Genomic DNA, 21,709 nt, shown 5'->3' on the forward strand with positions numbered 1-21,709 from the left:
AACTTCTCCAAAGCATCTTCTGTTGGGTCCTTCGAGGCTCTGAAATGTCAGCATTACATTTCTATCCTCTCAGGGCTGGAAGAACAGACTGGTTCTCACTCGCAGCCCAGAAGGCTCTTGCCCCCGGGTGCGTGAGCCTTACTACAGGGTGCAAAAGCAATGGGTGACCACCACCCTGCCGTGAGCCAAGCACAGATTGTCTGCTGGGGAGACCAAAACCCCCTACAGCACGCAGCGCTCAAACAGCCACAGCAAGAGGAGGGCCACCTCCCACCACACACGTTCCTCTGGCCTGCAGGGACTAAAGGCCAAGGGAAGTTTAAACGTCCACGATTTGCTTTTAGGTTCCTCGACAGGCCCAGCTGGGAGGTGAGACCAGGAAAAATGCAAAGCGCTTGTCCTTGCAGGAACACGGGCTTAGAGCGACCTGTGACGACTCCATCACTGCCCACCTAGCCTGACGTTTGCAGCGTGCAGGCTGAAGCGCCACCCAACCCACGCTCCTGTGCATGGCTGGCGCTTTTTAACGCCCCCCACCCCAGGACTGGGCTTGCATTTTATCCTCCCAAGCCATCTGCCACCCTCTCCTGCTTTAACCTGTTGCAGTATTTCTCTCCCACAGCAGCCACCTTCCTCTGTGATTTGGGCAATGGTGAGTAAGGGGGAGGACGTTATGGGGGGAGAGGATGGAAAATGCATGAGTTACGATTTTGCATGCAGTGGGTAAGGGAAGAAGAGGGCTGAGCAGCACTTGTTTCCTTGGGCACCGAACAAAGGGAGCTGACTGACTTCTGGCTTTTTTTCCTTGTGACTGCCTTTTTAGGCTCTTACTTAGAGGTCCAGGGAAGGGTTCAGGAAAGGAAGTCCTGGCAGTTCAGACAGGCAGAGGCAAAACACCAAAATAAAGAATAAGGCAGGCTGACAATTACAGAACGTGATCTCTCTGCATGCAGACAATGCCCAAGAGAACAGCCCCAGACTACGACATACAGAGAAGCCAGAGATGCCAGAGGTATTGGAGGCAATGCCTACGGAGAGCAGGGCAGAGGCGGTCAGTCTCCCATCCAACAAGGACATTCCTCACCGCACACGGGCTTTGTCACCTCGCTCCGTGGTGATTCCCACCCATCAGCCCTTCCTGGGACCTGCAAGCTCCTCGTCCGTGTCTTCACTTGCTCCTGTACTTACTGGGTACGTGGTTTCCCCAAGGGGCAAGAGAGGGAGGGAGCACTTCCATGGGACAACCTGAGACCAGGACACTACAGCTGCGGCTTCGAAACCCTGATAAAACCGTATGTACCCCTGAGCCGGGCTTGGGCTGGTGCTAATCCCAAACCCTTCCACCCCTTCTCTCCCGGAGAAGCCAGTTCACCTGCACCCTCAACTGGCAGCTGCAGCATTTTTGGAAAGGAGCCATCTCCCACCCACCCTCTCCAAGCAGGGGCTCTGTCACTAACGAGGACTCCATGGCCATGTCTCTCCATCTTCTCTAACCATACAGGCCCCGGCCTGTGCTTCTTCAGAGGAAACTCTCCAAGGAAGCGACTTCCCCTTGACACCCAGTGCAGGGTTTTCCCTCTGTAACCGTCTGCGTGAGGAATTCCTGCAAGATGCTCGGCAGCCCGGTCCCGACTCTGCCCAACTCCATTAGACATTATCTGCTCACGGACGTAACAGTTTGAGGGAGATGGTAAGCCGAATAGAAAAGGATTAAAATCCATCTTTTGCATCCATCAGTGATGAGATCAGCTGAATTGCTCGGCCTAATGTGGCCGCTCAGACATAGCCCACACCCTCCCCAATATTGCATGTGGTCCTCAGCACGGTCCTGAAATCAAAACAGCTCTGGGTTGGCTTTGACTTTGTGCCTTTTTAGGGTTTGGTCAATTTGATTTTTGCCAACCCCAGTCTAGTCTGGTCCGCTCCCCCTTGCATGTGGACTGGAGAGAGGGACTCACCACAAGTTGAGCATTTTCAGGCAGCTACAGAGAGTGTAGAGAAAAAACACAGAAAGGAAGAAAGAGCAATTAGTTCACAGAGGTGGGATGAAAGCATGTCACTGCAGCCATGCAAACATGCAGTGCAGACTGGCAGACACACACCATGCCTGCCCGCCGCCCGCCCCCAGCCCTCATACCACCTCTGCCCTTGCCATGGCGCCGCTGAGAACTGCCACGTTTTCCAGGGTCTCGAGGCCTCTGACAAACACCCCCTGCTTTCCACGAAGGCACTGGCACCATGAGGTTCTTATCTGGGGCGGGGATCAGAAAGGGGCTCAGGGCCACCAGGACGGGAATCTGCTCTTCTCCCCTGCAGCTCGTGGCAGAAGGGCCACGTCGTGGATCTACACCTGGGACCTGCCCTTCAGCGAACCCACGGCTGGGATCAGGAGCGTACCCCAAAGCAGAAGCATTTGCTCAGCTCCTCTGCCTGCCAAGAGTGCCAGGGAAAGACTTTTCTGCTATTGCATCTCGTCTCAAAACAGAGCTCCAGGCTCCAGCTCCATCTAGCTCTTTCTGCCCAACTTTACTGCAGAGCAGAATCCAAAAGTCCTTTGCCCTCCTCATAAAACCGAGGGGATTTACGATCACAGATGCAAGGGAAGATGAAGTCAGCCCTCCCTGTGGCAAGAGGAATGAAGCGGACTACACTTGGGAATTACAGGATACCCCCAACCCTTTCAGTGCAAAGCAGCCCATGCTCTGCTTCCCAGCACCTCCAAAACCAGTTTGGGACCGCACAAACAAGGGCTGGAGGGAGACAGAACAGTTCCAGGCGTTGCGAGACACGGCTTGGGCAGCACGGCCCTTGCGTGCTCCTTTTCACCTGTCTTGACATCTCCCCTGTACATGGGCGTGGGGTCTGGACCCTGGCCTCGCTGAACAGGGTGCTGCAGAAACACAGGCTGAAGGTGGCCTCGTCTTAAAAGCTGACTCTTCCTCTCACCGGCTTGTTGTATCGAGGACTGTTAAGGGTGGCAATTTGCCCAAGTCTACGAGCAACCCCCAGCCACGTGCCGGGGGTGTGGGACACCCACCCACTTCAATTTGACCAAGACAGAGCCTGTGATGCCAAGCTGGTGGTCTCTGCAGCCCACACAACCCATATCTAAGAGGAATATTGCCCACTCTGCAAGTCGCACCTCAAGAACTTCCCCACCACGCCACGCTTCATGAGGGGCCCGTACCAAACCCAAGGCTTGCTCCTTTGGCTGGGAGGAGAAGGCGTATCTGTTCATCAGGCATGTTGCTGCCAGGATCATGCCCAGGCCAGCTACCACCCAGCAAGACCATGCAGAAGTGTGTCCCGAGAGACAGAGGAATAAACAGTAGAAGACCTTCAGGACAACCGGCACTGGCTTTAGCCTGACACGTAACTACGGAGCTGTCCCATCAACACACCCTTTCCCACGCCTGCCAGTTTTCCTCTTCACCCTCCCACAAGCCGTTCCTAACAGAGGTTCCCACAAAGGCGGAGACAAACAGCGTGGGACAAGCAGCACCAGTGTCATCCAGTCCAATTATAACCAGGCAGTTGGGCAACGTCACAGAACCGACCAGTTCAAAGGCAGCCCCGGGGCTGCTTCGCCCCTCATCCGGGGAGTGTCAGGATTACACTGTGACCTGCCAGGGTCCCGGTCTAGTTCAGAGGCAGCAAGAAGGTCCCATGTTGAGAATCATGCAAAAGGTGACATGATGGTGCCAGATGCAGCACGTGTGCAAAGGGAGGCCAAAATGGTCAAAGCAGCAACTTTGTGCATCAGTTCTCACCGCTGACCACAAGCTGCAGAGGTCAGCTCAGAGGGAGCACGCTGTTCCCCACAAGCAGGAGAGCCGTTTCTGATTTCTCTCACTCGGCTTCCGTTGGGCTGGACCAAGAGAATTTATAGAGAGAGAACTACTCATCCCTGCAAGAGTTACTCGAGGACCGTTTCGGATACCTGGCATCTACTCCTTGCAGCCAGAAATAAAGTGTTAGCTTTCAGACCAACAATCTCTTCACTGAGCTGGGCTCAAGCTACTCCTACACTCTCAGCACGAGAATACAGCGCATTCTCCTTTTGGAACAGGGGACGCTCACCGGGATTCCTGAAATCAATTCATGTTATTTTGGTATTTGTGCTACTGTCTATCTTGCAATACATGCTCTGAGTATAAGTTACGTTCTCCAGCCATGACAAGAGGAAAAAAGAAGCAGCGGCGGCAGCAGCACTGAAGGCACCATGCACAAAAGCAGCAATATGCAAGGAAAAGGGCATGGGATATGAGCATCGATTACTTCACCACGGGTAAACATCCCCACTCGTTTCCCAGGAGGAAGATTAGTGACCACACCAGTGGAAAGCCTGTTTGTAAAGCAAACGTACTTAGCTTCCTCCACCACCTCCACCTCCGCCTGCGCTGTTATGGGTGCGTTGGAGTGTGCCCCCGTCGGGTCGTCCACGTTCAGCTCCCCGTTGGTTGAGCTAACCACCTGAAACACAAATGAACACCCCGTTAACAAAGCCCCCTTGCACAATGAGGTGTCTCCACCCACCTGGACAAGGGATGCTGCGGGGAATGGGAAATCTGCGAAGCAACTTCTCTTTGCTCCTGTCTCTTTGCACCCTCTCAGCAGGCTGACAGATTCACTGGATGCCTTAGAATGATGGGCCTGCTTTGGAGAGACCAGCCTGGTTCATCCCAAGGAGAACAGCAGGCAGAGGACCGCGTCTGTGTTCCTAATTCACACCCCTGTGCCCAGCATGGGTCTTGTGTCTTTGGGAGGCGCAGCGTAGTGTGCAGACTACTGACAGCCCTACACACACACACAAACTGTATTACACTGATGGTTTTCTGCTGATGCTTCTACAGGCAAGCGACTCAGTCCTGTTGCCTGCCAATACCGTGGGAAGAAGCCACTCCAGAGCCACCAGAGTCTCACTCCTTACACAGCCAGCTTCTGGAATTACGTCCTCACCCAAAAGCTACTGATACGGTCTCTCCTCTCGTTGTGCTCCGCAGCTGACGTTACGGCTTACTTCAGCATTTCCACTACACGGATGACCATCCAGATCTGCAGCTGCCAGCAGCTCTGCGTTTGCCAGGAAAGCGCATAATTTTCTGGATAATTCATCATTGCTCTGTTGCCACAACAACTGCCAAAGAAGCCTGTATGGGACCAAAGTTTGGCCGGCCCTTCTGCACTCTATCTGGAAGACAGGGCAGGCTCCAGCAGGTTGCTTGTGAACACACCCGGGGCCCGAGCTGTAGCCATGCGCAGTTCCCCTCCCGCTTCACCTCTTCACCCTTCTACAAGGTAAAAGGAGGTATCTCCCATGGTGGGGGCTGGTTCCCAGTAATCCTGGTGGCTCTGGATGACCTAACCACCAGAGATGAAGAGAAGGAAGCCAGCGAAGCAGACGTCCCCTCACTATTAAGTGCATCTATCCATGTTCGTTCTGAATACGTAAGTTCTACCAGCACCTGCTGTTCCTGCAGGTCAAATCTCGTGGCCCATCTCTGCCAAGACAGGTCAGGACTCAGCTCATGTCGTTTCCAGGGCTCTCCTCGAGTGACAACCCCTTGGGTTCTCTACGTACCCCCCTTCCCAGACTCATCGCACTGTAGGCCCACCCAGGTTCTCCAGACCCCCACACTTCCCACACAACTTTACAAAATCCTAGCACTTAATCATGCTATTCCCAGTGATCTTCCCACACTTTCTTCAGATACTCGTTAAATTTTATTTTACAAAAGGCTTTGATTTTCCTCCTCTTTTTTACATGCCATCACTTCATTCTGATGTGGCAAATTCAACCGTTGCCTTAAAGGAAATGGCCACTTGAAGCTACTGACCTCCCAAGGGTTCAGCATGAGCTGAACATCTGTTGAGAAACAATTTAAGCATCTGCAGCCCAGCAGCCATGCACAGCAGAAGATTTCCTGTTCTTGGCTGCAGATAAGCAGAATTTTAATGCTTACAGTGGCACATACAGGCTTGTAAACTGCTTAGGTAGGCAAGCCTCCCAGTCAAATTAGGACTAGGACTGCCTTATTGCTGTAGCTACTCCGGCAGAACAGTGTTTGTGGGGAGACACAGTTCATGCTGGCTTTGTGCAAGGAAACTATTCCTCTGACATCAAAAAAATATGAAGAAAAACACCTACTCTGTACTTACTGAGAGCAGAATTAATAGAATCACAGAACGGTTTGGATCGGAAAGGGCTTTTACAGATGATCCAGTCCAGCCCCCCTGCCATGGGCAGGCACGCCTTCCCCTAGAACAGGTTGCTCAAAGCCCCGTCCAACCTGGCCTTGAACACTTCTACAGTTTACTGCCTGCTTGCATCTGAGAGCAGAGCTATGCATACCTTAGTTCCTCCTTATCTTTCAGTTTCTCTACTGCTCAGTAAAGTATCTTTAAATGAAAAAAAGAACGTGGCTAATCAAGCAAAAAAAAAATAAAATCACTGAATCCAACCAAGTATCAGGAAAGAGTAAAAATTTCAAGCTAATCTGCATTTTGCTTTGGGGTGCCCTGCACTACCCGCCTCCTCAGCTCAGCTCTGTCCCGCTGCCGGCACTAATTCCCATTTCACCAGAGCCAATTTTCAAAGTGTTGTGTCTGGCACTAGAGTCAGCTCTCGCAGGCAAGCCTCTGCCAAAGAGTTCACCTCGCCAGCAATATTAGACAGTTCTTGTTTGCTTGAATGACTCCTGCATCTTCTCTCTAGCACATCCAGCCATCTTACTCTGGCAGCAGTGCAAGAAACTCCCTTAGCGAGCCTAAGTGACAACCAGAGGCAGGTATGGTTTCATAAACAGAAGCAGTCTTTTCAGGAATTTCAAAATCTAGCTGTAGTGCCACCTTTAATGCTGCCTGGCACTGTCACGCACCCTCTGCCCATCCACCTTCCACAGCGCAAACATCCAGAGATCCAACTCGCAGCCATCATGCCCTCATACTGGTGCTGGTCTGCCACTGGATCCGAAACTAAAAGGCAAATGCACTGGGGAGCAAGAGAACAGGGTCACCACACCCTGTAACTGCACCGACTCTTCAGTGTGTCTCCCCTCCACCTGGAGGAAGAAGCTGCTGTAGAAGCTACTCGCACCAGCCATCCACCGTCCATTTGTCTCCCCTAGATTTCCCTTAAACAGCAGGAATTCAACCAGAACGTCCCCAATCAAGCCTGAACTATTTTCCTAATGTTATGGCGTTTACAGGCAACAGATCTTATTTCAGCTGCCTCTTATTACTTAAGAGCATCCCCAAGATGGGGATAGAGGGGTGCTTTATAGACCAGACATGCTAATATACACTCCTTTCTGTGTTCAATTTGACAAACCTGAGTTCAGAACAGCTCTCAGAGGAAGAGCTTTGTGGAAGCAGTCACAGCAACACTGTTGGCCATCACAGCTTGGGTCCCACAAAACCACGGCTTGAGCATTACGTAGGGGACAGGACCAAACCGACCTGTGAAACGGCTCTCCTGACCCTGATGCTACTGTAGTTCGAGGAGGATTCAGGGGATTTAACACCAATTCTCGCACCAAGGCCGTACGCCTGAGGAGGAAGAGTTACCTGTACTGATCCTCCGTGCCGATCTGCAGCCAAATGAGATGTCAAGTACGAGGTATTTGTCTGCCGGCTTGGCTGGATCTCCCACTCCCCTCGGCGATCTGATGATGTCTGCTCACAAGGTTCAGAAGCACGAGAGAAACAGAAGAGAGGGCAAAAGGTGAGAACGAGGGGAAGAAATAAAAGGGTGTTTGTTAGTGAGTTAGTTTCTTTGCAAAAAGCAAGGCATTTAAACTTTTAGCTGGGCTACAATTTCTCTTTACCAAGTGCACCTCATCTCTACTTCAGCGGTGTCTGCAGTAATTCACTGCAGGAGTGGATTTCTTCTCTAGCTGCTAAATGAAGAAAAAGCTCAGGTCTATTCAGGAAGTTATTTCTTTAAATGGCTTCATTTCCGTGGGTTTCAGCATAGAGATAAGCACACTGACACAGCATGTTTAACTACATCTGTCAGGTCACACACACCAGAGCACTTGGCATGGCAGCGAGATTGGATACACAAGCTTGACCTCCTTAACATACATATTTTTTTTAACTCAAATTTGCAACATAAAACAAAGCCACATTTTATTTCACCAAAAGCCAGTTCCACACACTGATTCACCTGTACAGTGCAGAAGGAAACATCCACCACACCTGCTTGACTGGAGAGAGGGTTGGTGGCTTTTTGGATTTCTGCAGAAAAGCAGATATGAAACTTTCGCTAACAGTTTCTTCTTTCTCCCCCAACAGATGCAAACGTTAGGCAATTAAATTATCAGAATTTGATTTGTTTTATTAGAAGACCCACTTTGCGCTTGCATGTGAAGTTCCTTACAGGCCACCCAGCTTTGATGACGACACATCCAGCGTTCACCTAAGACCCAGGAGGATCTCAGCACACCTAAACTCAACCAACCAGATGGAGGAGCGCTTCCCAAGACTGGGAAGCATAGGACAGGCACGTAGACCTGTGTTGGCTTCAGGCCAATAGCAGAGGACATAGCCAAGCCTGAAGTGACTGATGGGATGCATTTAAAAGGTGTCTCCCCGGACGCTGTATAAAAAAATCAAGCAAATGTTTCAAAGCTGAAGCACAAATTTGAAAGAAGAGAGCAGAGCAGCAGAGTCCCCGCAGCGCGCATGCAGCTGGCAGGAGGGATGCTGAACAGAGACACCATGGATCTGGCCAGGAAACAAGAGGCTCAAGAGAATAAACACCAGGTTATCACCAGTGGAGCTGAAGTAGCCAACCAAAGAGAGGTGCACAGGCCCTGCCTTCCCCCAGCACTACTTTATGTTACTCTCTGAAGCCACGGATGATGAGCCCAAGCCCTAGTCAGAGAAAAAGAAGTCACAGGGCTCAGTGACACTGGAAAAAAAAGAAAAAAAAAAAAAAAAAAAGACTGCAAGCAAAGACTCCTTTGAATAAACTTCAACACTAACTGGTAAACTGTCACTCAACTGGAGCAGAAGCGTATGTGAAAAGCAGGAGAATGAAAAGTCTCCTGGAATTTCATACAACGTTCGCTATTGTTCCCTTTCCACGTGACCTCTGAATCCCTCCTGCAGTGACCCATGGTGCTGCTCCTCCTTCCAAGCAGCCACCAAATCTAGTTTATAGGTAGTATATCCCTTACAGGTGGGCTCATTCAGGCTTGTACTATTAAAACTTTTCATTACATGTTCTTCCTGTTAGCCTGAGATGCTGCTTACACTTTTTGTACTTGGTGACACTCAAAGGAGGAGCACTTCCCTTAGAATATTTTTTTAATGGCCGCAGGTCACAAGATGATGAACAACTGGAAAATTTAAATGCAGGTTTTAAAAGCTAGTAGAAGACAGATCTTGAGTGCTGCTCCTTCCAAAGCACTATGCCATCAGGTTGCTTGGCTAGCCCAGGCGGTGAAGTGCTACCACGCTGCGTCAACGCTAGGAGAAGCAAGCTAGGAGCCTGGAAGCAATTTCTAGGAAAGGCTCTAGTAGCCACTAGAGCCACATTTTTCTCTTTTAGCTCAACAGCCAAGTACGTGATAAATTGGTTTTGAAGTAGGCTTGAGCTGAGCCGCCCAAAACACAACCCAAGCAGTGACACTGAGGAAGTGATGCGCGTGAAATCTGAGAGCATCAAGTTCCCATTAACACTCATCACCTTCCTACCAGCTACCAAATTACAAGACAAGACTGGCACCTGAAGACAGAGGGAGAAGGGCTCACCCATCTTTAACAGTTAAGCATCTTCACTTCCCAGAGGAAAAGACTACAAAAATGAGATCACTCTCTCATCAGCATCTTTACTGGGAACCAAATATTATAAAAGAGAATCTGCAGTTGTTAAACCCAGGAACAAAAATAAGGCAATTAAATCTGGAGATCAAGGCAGTCACTTGACCCAAATCCATGCCTCCAATGCACTGCTCTAGATGTTTATTTTTTCTGCTTTTTCCTTTAGAGAAATCGTTTGCTCAATACTTAATAGGAACATCCCTTGGAAGACAGTTGTTTATGTTTTGGAGAGAAGAAACTGATTTTCCCTGCACATTGGGATAATAATTCAGCATCCTAAGTAATGTTTAGGTGAAAAAATGACAAAAGCTGCTATGCAGTACAGCATCAAGACTATTTGCAAAGCTCAGAAGAGCGAGGACTGAGGGCAGCCTGCATAATATTTGGGGTCTAGGGTAGATTTCTTTGGACTACGTACTATAATTTGTGACCTAACATGCTTGAAAATGAAGCCAGGCGTCATCGTCCGGTAAAGGAAACAAGATGCCTCATACACAGGCAGCGTGAAGGTCTGTTGTCAAAGCGGACGGCTAGAGCCTGCCACCCAAAAAAGGGGGGTTAATGCATTAATCAGGCAATATATTAAAGCAGATTATTTTACTAGTACTCACAAACCACTCCAGCATGCATAAATACAGTACTGCACACGTGCTTCAAACAATCCAGCTTCCTACAAGCAACACTTCTAACGAGGGGTATTCATCCCGGTTGTAGCCGAAGGCTTGAGATGTATTCTAGTCTACGTTAGCTGCTCTACCACTCGGAGCCCAGCTGCATGGAACAAGGAAAGCTGAGCCCGGACAGGTTATTACATCTCACACTCGATTCTGCACCCACGTACCACAGCTTGCGTGAGTCGAGTGGGAGCAGAGACGGCAGACAAGGAGCTAGAACGGCACACAGCGGTTACAGGAGCAGAGCGAGCCCAGAACCATTCACTGGGAAGTAAGAGCACCAACAGCTCTAGCTAGGAGCCGGCGGTTGGAGATCTACTGAACTTCTGATCAGTTCTGTTAATACAGAAAATCCAAACTCTCAACACCAACAGAATACTACAACTAGAAAGGAAAAAATGGGGAAATTCAAATTCGACAACTGGTAGTTCATCTGGATCATGATGCCCAGCCTCCCCAAGGGTCCCTACCCTACCCTGGCAGTCCTTTATCCTCTGCTCAACACTTATGCCGCGAACCGGGCACCCTGAGGAGGATATATTGTGTGTACATGGGACGTGCACATCCTTACTGCAGCCACATGGTCCATGGGAAGAGGGCTCCGGGGAGCAGGCTGCCTTCGCCACAGCTGTTGGTCTACTCCATGGTCCACGTGCTATGAGTAAAAGCACCCAGGCTGGATAGTTGAGTTAAACAGCTTACCCACCAACTACAGAAAAATGACCCATTCCAAATCACACTCCGCTTGGTTCACGATCCCAAGGAGTTCCACTAGTTGATACAGCATTTCAGCACCCCGTTGCTTTGATAAAATCCTGCTCAAATCACAGTTTCTAAATTAAGCAGGAATTGTGCTTGCGGTGACCAAGGCCAGAATAAGCCCCAGCCACCTCTAATGGCACAGGGCTTCCGCTTCTCTGGTCCAAGAGGAACTCAGAGAGGTGCCAAACAACAGGGCACTGCCAAAGCAGTTGTGAGCAACACACCTGATTGCGAAGGGCCTGCTGCGATGGCCGATCCCGATGGATGTGACTGTCTCTTGTTACTGCAGACGTCCCAGAATCTACGTGAACAGATCCCACTGGAGTAGGCTGGAAAGCAAGGCGTTTGTTAGCATGGAGCCAATGCTGAAGATGCTGCTCTCTCTCTCAACACGTGCATGCACAAAACTAACTTGTCAGGCTGGCTCCCACTGCGTACAACCAGGAAAACATCAAAACACTGCCCAAAGGTATTGACAATAACCAAGGAAAATTACAGCCAGGGCTATTAAATCCCCATGATTTGATGCTGGACACAAGCGCCAAATGTCTTGCATAACAATTAATTAAAAAGATATAGTTAGATATCTGCATCAGTGTCAGATCATACCTAATGTGTCTTACGTAGGATTATTACAACTGAAAATATACAGACTTGTTTTCCTCATCTCATCGTCTTGCCACTTTTAAAAATCATGCTTGCATAGAAACAGGACGTGTTAAAATTAAAGCTTCATCTGCTCTATTCTCACCAAAGTCATAATCCTTGCTCACAACATCAAAATCTCCATAGCAACCACTGCAGTTGTCAGCAATAGCATGCTTGTCTTGCAAGGTGCTTTTTATCAATTGCCTTTGTAATTAAACAAAAACAAGGAGAAAAATCATGATTCACAGAGGGAATGAGTTCTTATGAAGATGAACTGTTTTAGGCACAGTAAACATTAGTAATGCTAAATATAGCTGGGACGGTAGATCACCGTCAGCAGTACCACGTCTAGCACTGAATGCATTCGATCTGGCACCGCTGACAATTAATTTACAGATGCCTTTGCCATTGCCAGTGTGTGGTGACTGGCCATTAGCAAGAAGGCTAGCAGCAGAATGCCACAAAACACAAGTGACAGGCAGCCAAGGGAAGAGCTTTAGACTTTTCTATCAGATTTCTCCATGACACATCTTTTGGCCAAGGTCTTCCTGAGTATAAATGGGTTTGGACAATAGAAGTGACGCAACAGGATCTGTGGTCCGTCTGGTGTCGTGGAACTGCTAAATGGAGCTTGGTTACTCCCACATTTCCTTGCCACGTGCTATAAAGAGCTGGTTCAGCCCCTGGAGTAGTGTAAGCCCCGAGATCTTCTGAGCTGAGAACTGGTTTACTGTTACTATTCACTGAGCATCCATCAGAGCCCTGCCTAGATCTCACATACGTCTTGATGAGAACTCAACTATTACAGAGCTCTTCCACCATGCAGTGCTGAGGTGGCAAGTATGCTCTCCTGCTTTAAGATGGATGTCTTCAGATATTGGTCTCCCATCCTGTGTTAGACTGGAGGAAATTAAACCTAGTTATGTTCACTGCCACAAGCGGGAAAATCAGCTTTGAATGCCCCACCAGGGCAAGCCCAAAGAGGTGGGAAGGGAAGGGAAACTTCAAGGCACTACAAGAATCCCCTGAACACAACGTCAGGACATCTCACCATGTTGAGCCCACATTAGCTAGAGAACAGAAGTGAGAGATTTGACCCCAAGCTCACTGGTGTTAACTGGGATTATCAGGAACAAAGAGCCAGGTGGTGGGGAAGCAGCACCTGGAAGGCAAGGCACTGCATTTTGCAGGGACAACTTACAATTGGCCTCCCAACCCAGTCATAGGCGTAGTCGAAGGTGTAGCCTTTCTTTTCAAACAGCTCTGTGAAGATGGTTCGTAAATAATCGTAGTCTGGTCTCTCAAAGAAGTCTAATCGCCGAACATAACGGAGGTACGTGGCCATCTCCTCTGTTGGAAAAGGGCAAAAAAGCAGCAGCGTCAGTTCTGCTCACACACGAGTTCCATCACTTACGAGTCTCTCAGAGCCGACGCACACACTGGAAATATGCTTTTCAGTTAACTCCAGTGAGGCTTTCCCGTGGCACTACGCTTAAAGCTGGTGCTTAAAGTTGTGGCTGAAGGCCAGATCACCAGTGACACGAGTTGTCCAAGCTCCCCTAAGTTTAGCTAAGCCATGCGTCTTGACAGAAGCAGAGGATATCCAACGAGTCTTCACCCTCAGTGACCTACTCAACAGTCTTTTATTGCTAGATGAATCTCACTCAGCTTTCCAGAGCCTTCCTGCCCTCTCCAAAGTCTAATAACAGTCTGCTTTTACTCTGAATCTTCTGAATGAGTTGTTATAAACCAAGATCTGTGTTCATTGAGCATCACACTGTGAGAGGATTGTCTGGGCTGCTGGTGCTACTTCTGGCTTTTCCTATAAAAGTAGTGGGTTTTAGTAATAGTTCACAATGCAAATCAATTCAAACACTTCCCAAGCGAAGAAGGAAGTCCCACCTCTGCTCCAGAGAGCTGCTGCTCCACCTCAAATCTGAGTTCCACAGCTGCTTTTATTCTACACATTTGTATAAAAACACACAGTGAAACACACTGCACAACAGAAGTCAGCGCACTGAACCTGCCAACAGGCTGCTCGGGTGGATGTTTGCTCACACTGAGATTTAGAAGAGCCACAGCACTTTAATCTGAGGAGGAAAGCAGGAGGTGTTGGTGGGCACCCCTGAGCTCCAGCAACAGCTAGGGCCTGGCTGCCCAGAGCAGTGTGCTGCCCAGCGTCACTCCATCAGTCACAGCCTTCGAGAGTCAAAACAAGACTTTGAAGGGGAGGCTCCAACTTTAATTCACCTGGCGCACACAGCACAGTGTTTTGATGTTAAGCTAATTAATTGCTTTCCTGCATCTGGGTCGGACTTTGCATGCACAGAGAACTGAGCCCTGGTAACTCATGACCTGCCCCTTCCCAGCTCTCTCTTGGCTCACAGCCAAGCCAAGGCAGGACTTTTGAGCAGAGCTCAGTAGGAGGTATGAGCCTGCAGTACGACTGGTATAACCAGCATGGTTTTTGCCTTTGGCTAACAAAAATGAGAATAGCATTGCTTATTGATACTTAATTCTGTCTGTGGCTTGAAGCTTGCACATCGTATGGAGGTAAAAGGGAAAAAATAGAGAAGAAAGATAATCCCCTCTTCCTGCTAGTAGGTCTGAAAGGTGGAGGACCAAAAGGTTTCAGGTGAAGAAGGAATAGATCTAAGTTCTCTCACCTCCCTTCAACCCAGACGTGCAGGTGTGACCAGATCTGAGGAAGGAGTGTTGGGGAAAAAGATGAGAACAGCCAACCTGAAGCTGTTCGGCTTGGAACTGGGTAGATTTTGGATGCAAGTACATCTGGAGAATTAGCATGACTTGAGTGAACAGCAATCATCTTCCAGGTTTGCTGCTCCTCACACTGAGGAAGAGCCATGTGACACAACGGCTCTGACAGGAATGGGGCCAACTGTGGGGACCTGGGTGCTCTCCCTGGCAGCAGGATTCCCACTTCCTAGACAAAACACCGAAACCACTCTGTGAAGGTCACAGGGTACCTGGGGAGGGATTTAACTTTATACTCTGCTCTCCTAGCTCCAAGGCGGACTTTTGTTCAACTGGAGAATAGGTGTTGGGCTTAGCTAGAAGCACATCTTTAAAAACACTTTCTTTAAAACTGTTGTCTGAAGGTGGAATTCAATGACAGACATACCACCTCATCTTCTAAGCTGGACACCTACGATTTTAACACCTGTAAAACCTTCCACTTGGAAAAGAATTAATTCAGTAGATCCAACACAGTCACTTGGGAGAGGGAAAATAACAAGGCCCTCCTTTGGAAGGAAGCCGAGAAGCAAAGCAGGAACCCAAGGCACTTGAGCATTGTGCAGCCTCCTTGATGAGAAGACTTATGCTCATTTGAAGCCACAGCCACAAGCTCTCAGGCCCCACTAATTTATAGTGGCAGCTCCAGTTGTCTGCCAGCTTGAGGAACAACCTTATGGATACACATCATCCACATACTTTCTGTCAGAGGAGCTCAGAACCATCATATTTATCAAGGTACGTCCAACTGAACTCAAATGGTCCCATCAGGGCTTTACCTGGAAAGTTCTCACAGAGAACTTCAACCGGAGTGTTTCTCTTTGTGTCCCCAATCTTCTGATACCTCTCTTTTAAGGTGTCAGCCTGTAGCGCACAAAGACAAAACAGTTGTGGAGAAAGTTCAACCATGTGATAAATGACATGCTGTATGGGAAGAAAAACAAGGTATTTAATACCGATTTGGGATGATATCAGAAGATGTTACTTGAAACTGAACTGCATCCTAGACTACACTAGCAGGAATACTGTCTTACCCTGTCGTAATTCTCACTATACATTATACGAGCTATGGGCAAAGAATATCCAGGGACACATTCAAAACATCTTCAGTAATTGAAAGGAAGGACACTTGTTAGTGTCTTACAAGGCTAAGTTCTTGCCAGCCCAGTCCTGAGGACCGTACAGGGAAGCTTTCATGAGACAAGAAAACAAAGCTGCACATACTGTGATCGCATATCAGTATCCTGTCCTAGGCAACCCAGATGCCTTCACGAACGACCGTGAAAGTAGACAAACTGCAGTGACAATTTGGGTTTTACTGTAATAGAATGCCACCACATCGATAACCGGTTTACATCAGTCACACTTCTCCCAAATGCCATGCTACTGCCATACTGCCTCTCCTTTCACCCCCAAAGTGTCTATCGCTTGGACAACACTGATTAAACAGCCGGTCATCAAGAAAAATGAAACAATTTTCAGTTAGATTTCCCACCGAAGTCCCTCTTGAGGCAGAGAACTCTGCTTCAATTGGCACCCTACGAAAGGGCTTATTGCCTCCTTTTCAAAATATGCCAATTAGATCTGCCAGCAGCATATCAGCATCGTAAGATGTTCTCTCAGGACTTTAGCACTGACAGTATAGACCAAAAGTGTAAGCTGAGGAAACCTAGAATAGTGAAGATACCATATTCTGGACTGATGTTAAAGAGTCTACGTTTGTTCTGGAGCTTAAAAAAAAAAATGCAGGACTTCAAGAGCAGTTAACTAATTCTTATCAAGTTCAGCTCTGAACTGAAGAAATTTTGTAGAATCTCACCTAAACCTGGAATTACTTCAGAATAATTGGCAGGATTAATTTAAAGCAGATGAGTTCAACTAAGCCAGAAAGAAAATATGTAATAGAATAACGCAGACTTAGAGATGTGAACTTGAAGTCAGAGATTCTGATTTCTTTCACAATCACTTTCATGGTTGGAAACCCCTTTCTTTGCTTTTATGAGCTGTCGCCAACATTTCTGGCACATGTCTGATAAGGCTCAGCTGAGACTAACTCTGGAGAGATGGTGACGAAACAGCTTACCAAGGTCTATCATGCAAGCCACTGCCACTGACCAGAGCAGCATTCTGCTGAGCAGCGTGGGAGCCCAAAAGCTTCCCTCCTTTTTCCAACACTACGAACAGGTCCAGCGGGAGTTATTGCCTTCATTAATAAACCTCCTAATCTGATCAAATTCGATCCCTTCACTCACGGCAATTCCAAAGTTGAACACAGTAGCTTAATCATCAGGAAAGTGATGGAGAAGTGAGGATGCAGCTACCAACAGCTTCAGAGCCAGCAAATGACTTACTAGTTAATTCAGCTGACGGATGTGAGCTGCAGTTGCTGTAACTCAGTTCCTTGCAGCCCTCCACATTGCACATGACATTTCATAAACTTCTAAGCACTGAGTGTCCAGCATCACTGGAGGAAAGCCAAGCTCAATACTTCTGACAGAAAACCAGTTTTTCAAGCTGAAGCCCATCTGCACATCTAAAACCATCAAATGCCTCCTGTTCTAAACACGTTTCGCAGATGCAGCTGTGGGACTGTGTGCCGTAACTGGAATTTCATAAACAACCAGTGTGTCCCAGCCACACTCTAGCTTGGGGCAGCTCCACGGCACGGCAGAGCTCAACAGCTCTCTCATTGACATCGCCGTCCCAGCCGCTCCCCTGCCTCTGCTCAATCCTCTCTCCAGACTTGTACCAATTCAGCTAAGCTAATGGTAACTTGAAGTGACAGGTAACATATTTCTATCTTAAAATCTTTCCTGTAAGGTAAAAGTAATGTTTTCTTCTTAAGACTTCAAAGACACAAAGGAGAGGACTGTGTTTCTGGCTGGATTTTGCAAATGTTTCCTCCATCAGATTCTCATTTGGGCAGAGACCAGACAAAGTTTTGAAGGGCAAAACCTAAAGCTCAAACCTACCTTCAATCCTTGCCAGGGCAGACTGCCTCGGAGGAAATACATAAACATATGGCCAAGGGCTTCCAAGTCGTCTCGACGACTTTGCTCTAGAACAGAAGAGATCACAAATTATTGCTGCAGCTACAGAAATGGATCTGAGATCTGATCAGCAGCCACACATATTTCTGAGATGAAGTTATCACAGGGAAGTTCACTTGCTGTCTGTAGCTCAGACCTTGTGCGAAACCACCTAGAGCCTTTAACAAAAAAACAAAAGCCATAAAATACATAAAGGAAAGATAAGCTAGAAGGCATGAGATAACACAGGAGCTGTAAGACATACTGCCCAGCCTTAGGTAGAAGGGATAAGAGGTGGAGGTATTAATTGCAGAGGAATAAAGCAGCCCCCCAGTTCTCTGGACTGCCAGCACCGATGGTGCACCTGCGATTTCCTCTGAACTGCACAGGAACAGGCAGGGGACACTTGCAATCAGCTGCAGGGAACTACCATGTTGCACAGTGCCAACCCTCTCCCAACTACTTCTGCAGCTCATCACATCAGAGCAGATCAAAAATAGCTCCTTCTAGCACTGCTCTTCCTTGTGAAACACTTGCTGCTGTTGCCATGCAGATGTTACGATTATAAATGAGGGGGGAAAAAAGGGGCTTCAAGCCAAAGGGAAAAACAGCCTTAAAATAATCTACCAAAATGTATCAAAAAATCCCAAGGGAGGACACGTGACAGAACAACAAATCTGGAGCACAACAGCGTCGGACTGCTGCTCTGCTGGGCTGCATCACTCAGACCTGGGTTCACCGAGCTTGCAGACCAGTTTGATGCAACCTCCTCTCCTCCAAATCTCCACCTGCAGGCAGATAACATGCTCGGAAGCTGCAGTCCGGCGCAGATCTAGTCAGGAGGCCCACAGGCCACCAAAAACTGTGTGTGAGCTGTCCCTGATGCTGCATCACCTGCAAGAGGAGAAAAAGGCAGCGCTTTGCCCAGCGTAACTTTCCTTCAAAAGCAGCAGCAAATTTAACCCTCAAAAGATGCTGGGGGGTGAGAACACGCAGCAGAAGGAAAGTGAGATGACAGTTCATGTTGGTTACCCTGAAACAGCTGTAAAAAGGAAAAAGAGGATATCTTGGGTAATTCAGTGCAATGATGCCGATGAACTTCTTGGGAAGATGACTGAGGGCACTCATCTTTCAGAAAAATTGCAATCAGACTTCTTCACTTTGCTCAACCCTGAAAAGTGAAGGGACCAGGTTGACCAGCAAAGCACCAGCCCCACAAAACCCTTCTGGGTAGAGCCAGGCCCCCGCCCAGCTGGAGGCTAACATTTCCCTCCTCAAATACACCCGGCCCAGAACCACCTCTTCCCTCTCAGCTGCGGCATGAGCTGCAGAACCTGCAGGGAAAAGGGTCCTAAAGAATCCACGTGGTGTGCTTCAAACACAAGTGGATCATCTTCTTTCCACATCCACCCGCAGAGCACATCCCCGAGCCTGACCTCGCTGCGGCTTCTCATCCCTTCACCCCTTCCTCACCGTTCACCAGGTTTTCCAAAATTAGAAGTTGGGATCATCCCTCCTTAGTCCCCAAAGAGAGCGAGCTCTCCAAGAGACCTGAAAGCCAGCAATGCCTTGATCTCACAGCTGGGAGGCTACTCGAAGAATATTCCGTTATCTTACTGCTCTTATGAGTTTAAGTGAATATAAACATTTAATAAGGTTTTTCGCCTGTCAGCCACAGAAATGTAATCTTCTGGTATGAGGGAAGGCAGTGAGAAGAGGAGGTGAAAGCCAGGTTTAAAATTAGTTAAAGCATTGATTTTCTCCAACCAATTATTAGAGTTGGATGTTCCCTGACCTAACACTGGGAACTGGAAGGTACTGGTACAGAGCTGTGCTAGAAAAATCTATTTGGTCATCACTTAGTGCGGCAATTACTACTCTCTTACTTTTATCAGTGCAGGGTTGTTACCAGTTGTTTAGTTCCTAATAAAAACTATAAGTATGAGGCTTCCAACGTTTCAGCTGTCTCAATTCCTCAAAAGGGGGGGGAAAAAAAAAAAAGCCTCACAACAGTAAACAGCATCATGGCATCAAGAGGTCTACAATAGCTCGAAGGGCACAAGAGAGCCGTCAGCCAAGCTCCCATCAGAGGCCTGCAAGGCTCGGCACGGCAAGCTCCCACCAACCACACAGACCTTTGCCAAGATGAGTGTTGATGGACATGTATCTCGCTGTTCCAGTTAAGCTCTTGTGTTCCCTGTAAGGTATGTGTTTTTTGGTTTCCGGGTCAATGTACTCCTTTGCCAATCCAAAGTCTATGATGTGAATGACGTGCTCCTTCTTATTGCCTTGCCGGCCAATGAGGAAGTTTTCTGGCTTGACATCTCGGTAGATGAGGTTCTTCGAATGCACGTACTCCATTCGCGATATCTGCAAAACGACGAGGCAAAAGTTATTTGCAAGCAGACCAGGTACCGTGCTCTCCTGGCTAACGAGGCAGCAAGGTTTGGTTAGCCCATCGGTGAGCCTCAGCTCGGCGCTATCTTAGATTTCAGTTACTCTACCAGACACGCAACAACAGATGGAGTGCCACGGTGGTAGTTACGATCAGAGCTGGGTCGCGTCCTCCGATGCGGGGTTGGAAGAGGAATTTGTCATCCTCTCCTTTCTCTGGCTACAGTACTGTGCTCCCTGACTTTATTCCTACAGAAACTGCAAAGGCTGTTTTTGAAACGTTACCACCGGGACACAGCTCTTGGAAGGATGCCACAGGGAATTATGGCAGCCTTTTTGTATTGATTTTAAACATACTAAACCGGTTACCAAGAGCTCTTCCCTTGCCCACCGCCTTCCCTTGTTGCTCTGTGTCTTACCACCTTCCTCCCTCGACCCATATGTTGTCTTAGACATGCCAGATTCTTCATGAAGGGGGGGATTTTTGGGCAGGCAGAAGCCTTACGATCCTCAGTGCTGCCTAAAAATAATAATTAATCTCATCGGTTGTCAACTAGGAGTAGCTGGAATATTTCTCAGGTTTTGACCAACTTTGTTCCTGCAGCATCGACTCAGAAGGGAAGGTAAAAGGGCAGGAACCCCACTTCCAAGGCAAGGGAGGGCTATTTCCCCTCTAACAATGCACTTTATTCAGATGCTCATCATTAATATTGCTTTTGAAACTAAATATATTGCAGGTGAGGTCTGAATAGGTTGCCAAGCAGTTCTCCTTTGAGCTCCTAACTTAATAGATGATTCTAATTGGAAATAATTCACAACTTCATTGAATTTATTACCTTTTAATTTCCTTTTTAGGTTTTAAATGAAAACATGTGAATTCCCATTTACGGCTGCCCTGGTCCGCAGCTGCCCTGCCATGCTGCAGGGCGTGGAGGCTTTTTTAAGCAAGATGCTTCTTTGGAAGGGCCATTTGAATCTCCCCCTCCACATGCAGGCTTGCAGCATCACGCGACCGCTGCAAAGCTCTGGCAAACTTCCCACTTTGCACCGAGGAGCGTCAGTCCCCAGAGGTCACTGCTGCACCCTTGAGGTGAGCCTCACAGCGTGACACGATTAGAATTGGGGAGCATCGAAGGTGAGAGCCGCCGGCTGGTCACCCCCAGGGAGCTCCCTGGGGGGAGTCACCAGTTCCCGAGCGGTTCTGCACTGGGTCCATACTGGCAGGACGTCCCCGCACCGCCCCGGGCCCGGCTGGAGCTCCGGGTCACCCAGCCAGCTCTTCCCCCAGCTGAATCCAGGCAGCAGCGACCCCACGTCCGTCCTTCCAACCACCCCGCTCGCCTCGAGCGCCAGCACCGTTGGGCTCACAGACCGCCGACCGCTCTTTGGATTCTTGCTCTGAATCCAGACGTTTTCTCAGCTGGCAAACCCAGATCTCTCTTTCTCTTTACAGATCTTGGATCTGCACCTGGGCTGAGAGCTCCACACGCGTGTGATCACTCCATCCCACTCCCAGAGGTTTACCGGACACCTTATTTTTAAAGAAAACCCGCTGCATTTCCATCGCTCGGAAAGAAGTAACAGGCAGGAGGGGGCAGCACTCCTTATAAAATAAAAAAA

General features: G+C 48.5%; 1 protein-coding gene across 3 annotated transcripts in view; it reads right to left on the reverse strand.

Moving 5' to 3' along the window:
- Positions 1–21,709, reverse strand: part of CSNK1G1 (casein kinase 1 gamma 1) — a 108,344-nt gene that overhangs the window by 1,867 nt on the left and 84,768 nt on the right. For 2 of the 3 annotated variants that reach the window (XM_032990254.2, XM_032990255.2), the window contains exons 7-14: positions 19,831–20,065; positions 17,639–17,724; positions 15,446–15,530; positions 13,114–13,262; positions 11,489–11,593; positions 7,567–7,674; positions 4,367–4,473; positions 1,959–1,982 (exon numbers count right to left, since the gene is read on the reverse strand). In XM_032990254.2, coding sequence (XP_032846145.1) covers positions 1,959–1,982; positions 4,367–4,473; positions 7,567–7,674; positions 11,489–11,593; positions 13,114–13,262; positions 15,446–15,530; positions 17,639–17,724; positions 19,831–20,065 — 899 coding nt within the window. The remainder of the gene's footprint in view (positions 1–1,958; positions 1,983–4,366; positions 4,474–7,566; positions 7,675–11,488; positions 11,594–13,113; positions 13,263–15,445; positions 15,531–17,638; positions 17,725–19,830; positions 20,066–21,709) is intronic. The other variant, XM_032990257.2, reaches the window with a different exon arrangement.

This window comes from Tyto alba, unplaced genomic scaffold, assembly GCF_018691265.1.
Source record: "Tyto alba isolate M040663 unplaced genomic scaffold, T.alba_DEE_v4.0 Super-Scaffold_41, whole genome shotgun sequence".
In the NCBI taxonomy this organism is placed as follows: domain Eukaryota; kingdom Metazoa; phylum Chordata; class Aves; order Strigiformes; family Tytonidae; genus Tyto; species Tyto alba.